The 7,460-nt window shown below is 36.1% G+C and overlaps 1 protein-coding gene across 9 annotated transcripts; it reads left to right on the top strand.

Annotated features, from left to right (window-relative positions):
* Positions 1 to 370: 370 nt before the first annotated feature.
* Positions 371 to 5,599, top strand: LOC130814147 (nuclear pore complex protein NUP50B). Of its 9 annotated transcripts, none has more exons than XR_009042324.1 (3): positions 371 to 575; positions 705 to 742; positions 2,211 to 3,742. XR_009042324.1 is itself a non-coding variant. In XM_057680213.1 (3 exons), the coding sequence occupies exon 3, from the start codon at positions 3,787 to 3,789 to the stop codon at positions 5,074 to 5,076; it is 1,290 nt and encodes a 429-aa protein (XP_057536196.1). In that variant the 5' UTR covers positions 371 to 632; positions 705 to 742; positions 3,749 to 3,786; the 3' UTR covers positions 5,077 to 5,599. The 9 variants fall into 9 exon arrangements, 5 of the variants coding, with proteins under 5 accessions (XP_057536196.1, XP_057536204.1, XP_057536188.1 ...); XR_009042321.1 differs by having other exon boundaries at positions 371 to 632; XR_009042323.1 differs by lacking the exon at positions 2,211 to 3,742 and adding an exon at positions 1,131 to 2,204.
* Positions 5,600 to 7,460: the final 1,861 nt, after the last annotated feature.

Below are 7,460 nucleotides of genomic sequence, written 5' to 3'. Positions count from 1 at the left end.
TTAAAGATTTGAATTTGACATTTAAGTCATGGAGTTTGACAGTTTTAAGTTTTAATACTTAAAACGTCAATTTCAATACTTAAAAAAACAATTTCAAGACTTAAAAGACCAATTGCAGGACATTAAATTCTCATTTTAACTTTAAAATAGGATAATTCAAACATTAAAGTTGATATTAAAAACTTTAAAATCGATCTTTTAAGTCTTAAAATTAGATTTTTAAGTCTTAAAATTATTTTTTTAAGTCTTAAAATTAGTAAATTAGAATATCTTTAAAAAATTATTGGATCTGAACTGGTTGCACGGCTAAGGCTCACATCACTTGTACAAAATTTGTGATTTTATAAACCTTGTGAAATGCGGGCTTTAAGGCAAGCCCATGAAAATAAAAACCCTAGCCGCTAGTTTATACAATCGTCGAAGGAAAAGATTTCAGAGCAGGAGAGAGAAAAAATAGCAAATCAATAAACACCATCGCCGGAGAAGACCACGGCGTAACTAATTCCCGACCGTTAGTTGAAAAAATAAGTTAAAATTTTGCTGAAATCGGTTTTGGAGCTCCAAGAATTATATCGGTACTTCTCTTTTTGAGGTTTGCCGAGTCAAACCATTTACAGTGGATTCGAACAATTGTAGGTGAAACAATAAATGAGTAATTTTCTTTTTTGATAGTAATTAATGTATGTTTTTTCATTCATTTACAGTGGATTCGAACAATTGTAGGTGAAGCAGCTTTATGATTGTATGTTTTTTCATTCATTCAATTCAATATTTATGTGCTTTTCGTCTTTTATATTTTTGATCATGCATGGATTCAGTCACTTTTTGGTACCAATTTTCATTTTGAATGAATAAAGTAGTTGCTTATTGTACACTATTTCCAAAGTAAGCAATATTTCTATACATAAAAAGTTTTAGTGGTTAAGTTGTCGTTTGATTTTCAATAAACATTGTGCTGGAACTGAAAAACATCTTTTTGATGAATACTACTTTTGTTTGGTTTGATGGAGAAACTATTGAATTAAGAAAGGATAACCTGAGATTTTGAGAACGATTATGTGAAGGAAAATTGATTTCTACTCAATTTCTGAGGAAAATGTTCATAGTACCATTGGTTTTCCCATTTTCAGTCTCTTGTTGAAAAACAATGAAAAATACACCAAGGAAGGCGGTTGAACGTTGCGATGGGAATGAGACTGGGAATTTTCAACTTAGGATTTTTGACTAAAGATTCATCAAACAGTTTCCTTCGTCTCTCCTTAGTCATTGTTGGTTTGTGATGGGAATATGTTGGAAATCCATGGGTAAAAAACTAGCACTGTTTATTACTTTCGTGCTCTCTTTGTCATAGGGTCTAACTATCATCTTATTTTCAAATTTAGTTTCAATGATAGAATTAGTGTACTTTTAAGACTTAAATATTGTGGTGTTTCTTCAGGGGCTGTTTATATGGACTTAGCATATAGCCAAGTTTGTGTATTAACGACTTAGTAGGGGCAGTACTGCTGTAGTGGTGATTGTCAGTGCTGTTAGGATTGGCCTGGCTGTTATTTGTTAGTGGAGGAAATTCCCATGGTCTTTGACGCCTCAATGATGGAAATTTCCTGGCTAAGGTGGTGGTTAGTGGTTATGGGTTCATTAATGGTGATGGTGATGCTGATGGTATATAGCGGTGATGTTGGTTAAGGAAAAGGTGTAACACTAGACTTATAGAGGTAATTAAGCGTGCTTTGTACAGGAAAGGGGAAGCAAACCTTTACGTAACTACAACCAAACAACAACTAAGGACATAAAGGCCCAAATCCTTTTTATCTTCATTCCCTTAACCAAAAAGTCCATAAGTAGCTCGTTGCAATTTTCCTTCACACTTGGTGTTCTTTCCTCCCCTTGATAATTGCTGACGAGTGTTGCATGTAGATTGCCCGATTCCATATTACTTGACCATTTCTGTTTATGATGATATGATTGTATTAACGAATTTGCTGATGTCTCGAGTTTTTGTGGTAGTAGACTAGTATTGTCTTAAATGGAGTAGGACGTTTTAGCTTATTTGTTATTTGCTTTCTATTAGTGTCTCTCTTTTATGGGCTTTTCATTATTATTGAATCATATTAAAATGGGCAATGGCTTGCGCGCATTGATAAGGCTAGGTTAGGTGATTTCTTAATGCAATTGCCTCTGAGCTCATTGTGTTGCCTACATTGAAACAGCTTTTGGTGTTAACCGTAAAAGGATCTCGTTCGATGTGTGCACTCATAAGTTATGTTCTCTTTTTCTTATGTGGATTACTCTTCTTTTTCTTCTTTTTACTTCTCTTCTTCTTTGGGGTTTTCTGATGGGTTTGTTTAAGATTAATAATTTATTTTTATTGGCTTTGCGGCGCCTCACACCCAAATGTCAGCTCCTTCCCTATATCTTGAACACCTTTTCCAGTACCCTTATCACCTAAGGACCCCTTGTGCCTTTGCCTGTACCCTTAGTGCCTTAAGACCCCCTGCACCTTTGAAAAACAAGGTCTTAATATGAGTGGTTTAGCAGTTTAGTTCAATAGAACTTCTGCTATGTATTACATTTTTTAGGTATATAAAATTTCTTTGTATCTGATGCACCCTTTAAATAGTATTTGAACACAAGTTTATGAAGTGAATGCTTACTCATAGTTTTATGAAGTGTTTTATTTTCATCACTAACATTTAAGCCAAGAATTTGTTTCTACTTCCTATCAATCATCATCTTTTGTTCCTTATATGCAAGATGAATGCTCATGAACAGTGGTGCACTACTAACTCTTGTAACCAATTTTGAGACTACGCTCTATTTTCGTCTACTCTATGAATGTTAAATTAATTGACTATAAGTTCTTTGTGGCCAGAGGGTTACTTTTGAATAACCTCTTTATAATTTTAATTATAAGGGCCAATTGCGTAAATCAGAATCTCCTTTGGTGGTAACTACTTCATAACATTTAGTTGATGCAATGCTATGTTCTACAATATTAAAATGAAGGGTAGGTACGTAGGTTATTTTAGGGGAAGGGTTCTTAGAGTATAGAACACTGTTTTATTTATGTAGGATGAGTATTTTTTTTTATGGGAGTGCATCTTAGAGTCATTTGTTCATTTCACAAAATAAATTAAAAGACACTGGGGTTGAATATTTTTAGGTGCAGAGTGCAAGTAACTATTTCTATCTTTTGTTCCCCCACTTTTTGGACTCGATCATGTCTCTTTGCTAGTGTTGCACCTATTGGCGACACCTATCTTGAAATCTATTGATGCTTATTTTTTTCCTGTTTGTTCAGTGAATTTCTTTATTTTTTTGTGAAGTATGTTCCTCAATATTAGGCGATGCTAAAATCTCATTCCAATATATGATTGGGATTTTGGATGTTTAAGTTTATCAAGTTGAAGATACGTTGCCTGTGCTTGTGGATGGATCATTTGATGAGTTTTATTCAGTTTAACATGATTTGCCACTTAATTTGATTTTTTAAAATTTGAATCGCTCAAAATGACCTATTAGCCCAAAATCAACCATCATTTACCTAGATTCTAGAGATATTAGCAAATCATGTGACACTGGCCTTGTTTGACAATTTGGATGGGTTACATAGAATAGACTAGAATTTGTATTTCACGCACAACTGAAGTACAATACATTTGTCTCTCCTTTTTCACAAAATGCTAGAGCATTTAACATTGCTTAATGTAGCACTTATGTTGATTTTATTGAATGCCTTTTCTTGCAGTCTTTGCTGGCTTACTTGTAGTTCTTTAGTTGACTCCAATGGGAGATGAAAATCAGCCTTCTAAGAAACGTGCCGCTGGAAGAGAATTGTCTCGAGATAATCCTGGTCTTGATGATGACGAAGTTGATGAACAGGCCACGGGAACTTTCAAGAAAGCAAGTGACGATGTGCTGGCCACGAGACGGATAGTGAAAGTTCGCCGTCAACAAACTTCGACAGCACCTTCTGCTCCTTCATCTAATCCTTTTGCTGGGATTCGTTTGGTCCCTCCTGCTCCTGCTCCTGATCCAGCTCCAGCTCCAGCTCCGGCAGAAGCACAAGCTGCGGAAGATAAAACAGGTAGTGATGATGCAGATACTAAGGATGATGCTAACTCGGAGTTTGAAGCGAGAAAAGTAGAACCTGAAGAGAAAGCCGACGAGGCTACAACAGAAACTAATGCATCAGGAAAGGAGAACAAGGCCTCTACTGAGCAAGTAACCACAGTTATTGAACCTGATCAGGCTGCTGAGCCTAAGTCAAGTGATGAGAGAGAAGCTAATGGCAGTTCTGAGAAAGCAGTTGAAGGGGAATCAGCTGGTGAAAATCAAGTTGAAGAAGAGAAGGTAGAAAATGATCCGAAGAATGAGAATGGAACACCTGATAGTGGTGCTCCTTTGAGTTCATTCCAGCAACTTTCAAACAGCCAGAACGCGTTTACTGGACTTGCTGGCACTGGATTTTCATCCTCAACATTCTCATTTGGATCTTCTCTCCAGAAAGATGGGTCTCCTTCACAATCATCTCTTTCGACTTTTAATTTTGGTGCATCAAATAATGGCAGTACCCCACTCTTCGGTTCAGTGCTGACAAGGACATCCATTGGGACCAAAACTGAGGGACCTGCATTCCGTTCCATGCAGGAGGTACCGACAGAAACAGGGGAGGAGAATGAAGAAACAGTTTTCACTGCTGATTCTGCTCTTTATGAATATCTTGATGGCGGGTGGAAAGAACGTGGTAAAGGAGAGGTAAAGGTGAATGTGCTGAAAGGTGAAGCTCATAAAGCTCGATTGGTGATGCGGGCCAAAGGTAATTTAAGATTAATTTTGAATGCTGGTCTATTTTCCGATATGAAGCTCACGAAAATGGACAAGAAAGGCGTCACCTTTGCTTGTGTGAACATTGCTACCGAGGGCAAGGATGGCTTATCAACATTTGCTCTGAAGTTCAAAGATGGTTTAATCATGGAAGAATTTTCTTCAACAGTTTCAGCTCACAAGGGTAAACCTGCTACTACGACGACTCTGAAGACTCCAGAAAATTCTCCGAAAGCCTCCAATGACTAAGAGTCAGTTTTGCGTTCTTCCGACGGTGTTGTTGTACCATGTATCGGAATCTGAAAAAACAGTTGTTGCCACTTGCCACTGAATAGACGGGGAAGTGAGGAGGTTAACTAAGAACCTTTGTACGTTGAACATCCTTTCTTGGGTGTAAGGTGAGACGAGAGACATTTGCTGTGCCATTTGTTGTGCACTTGCGCTGTAACCTCTCCTGAACGAGGTACTTGTCAACTTAGTGTCTACTTGTATTTCAGAAGGTTGAATAATACGTTAGACGGCTTGTGCAGTTACTCCCTCCGTCATTTGATTTTGCTACGTTATGGAAATCAAATCGAGTTTTTTGTGAGTTATGTAGTAAATTTAGAGGGAGGAGTACTGAATGTGAATCTTTGAGAGGGTTCATGTGTATATCATCAATATATCTTTTGCATGCATTATGGTCTATTGGAGCTCATACTTTTAGATTTATTTTGTGGAACAATAAATTTAATTTGCATATTGTTATGAAATGCACGAGTGAAGTATGGAATTTAGGGAGAAAATGTAGATCGAATGTGGCTTATAAATTAGGATTATAAAAATGACATTACATTTATAGGTGGTAAAGGAAAGAAATGGAAGATGTAGATTGAATATTCTTGACCCACAATCATCATTTCATACTCAATAATCTTGTAAATAGTTTTTTTTTTTTTTTTTTTTTTTTTTTTTTTTTTTTTTTTTTTGTTTTTCCTTGGTGGAAGAATTTAGTTACGTACAAATACTTAAAATATTGGTGCCATGAAAGTTATAAATATTATATTTTTTAATTACGCTATAATTTAAGACTCTACAATTAATGAACTAAATATTTGAGGATAAATAACATAAAAACTTGTGATTCTTAATGAACCAATATATCACAATATTTGGCAAATCTAAATTGTGTCTTCAGCAAATAAGTGATTTTATAAACAATTTGGCCCTAAATACCAAAAATGAATATTCAACTAATTAATGGTCATATATCTATCAGAGGAAATCTCTAAATTCATGTAGGAAACAGTATTATAGTGCATACTTTTCGCCGACGATATAGTTTTGGTCGTAGAAACCAAGGAGGAGGCTAATAGTAAATTAGAAGAGTGGAGGAAAGTCTTGGAGGGTGAGGGGTTACGCATAAGCCGTACGAAGACAGAATACTTGCGATGCAATTTCATTGGGACAGAATTGATAGGGGAGCCAGAGGTAGCCTTTGGGAGAGAAGTTGTTGCATGTACGTCTTAGTTCAAATAATTTGGGATAGGTGATTCAGAGTAATGGAGAGATTAATGGGAATGTTACTAATCGTATACAAGTAGGTTGGCTTAAATGGCGAGCAACAACAGGGGTGTTTTGTGATAAAAAGTTCCCGATGAGATTAAAAGATAAATTTTACTGCATTGCAATTAGGTCGGCGTTTTTGTATGGAACATAATGTAGGCCCGTAAATAAGGTTTTCGAACAGAGGTTGAAAGTAACAGAATTGCGTATGCTGAGGTGGATATGTGGTGATACTATGATGGATAGGATAAGAAACCAGGAGTTTAGGAAGAAGTTACAGATTGTACATCTCTCCGCAAAAATGCTGGAGAACAGGTTGAAATGGTTTGGGCATGTGCAGAGAAAGACATATGAAGCCCAAGTAAGAAGGATCGAATGCATCACAGTAGAGCGCAAGAGAAGTCGAGGAAGACCTAGGAGAACCTGGGAGGAACAGATTAAAAGTGACATGCATGAACTTCGCCTCTCCAAGGACCTGACCAGGGATAGGGGCAGTTGACGGCGCCTCCTATCGTTTGTTAATTTTCATTGCCGTTATAATCGCTCTTTACCTCCTTCTTTACTTTTATCTTTATTTTTAGTTATTTGTACGTATTTTATATACTCTATTTGTAAGTTGCAGGTTTCTTTCTCTTTGAAGACCTTTCTCGAGCCAAGGGACTCTTTGACCGCGCTCTCCTCTATGGGTATGAGCTGTCGTCGTTTTTTCTCCCCAGACCCTGACCATAGTTTTCTATGAGCGGGATACACTGGGTATAATGATGATGATATATATCGTTAGTGAGTTGAATTTCACCACATCTTGACATCTATTACTAGGTTGGATAAATCATCAACTATTAATAAAGAAGTAAAATGTATTTGTTAGATAAATTCTTTATTAAGACGGTTTTATCATGAGACAATTTAATATGGGCTGACTTAATATTTAATTTTAAAAAAACTGAAAAAAAGGTTTTAATTACTTAGTTAATTTTTTTTTAAAAAAGACATTAATTTGACTACTTATATGAACCTATTTCATAGTGAGACGATTTCATATCAGACGCATTTATTTGTTATTAATGAGTTGGATTTCTATGATTTCT

The sequence above is a fragment of the Amaranthus tricolor genome, chromosome 1 (assembly GCF_026212465.1).
Source record: "Amaranthus tricolor cultivar Red isolate AtriRed21 chromosome 1, ASM2621246v1, whole genome shotgun sequence".
Classification (NCBI taxonomy): Eukaryota; Viridiplantae; Streptophyta; class Magnoliopsida; order Caryophyllales; family Amaranthaceae; genus Amaranthus; species Amaranthus tricolor.
This window is presented reverse-complemented; position numbering and strand designations above follow the sequence as displayed.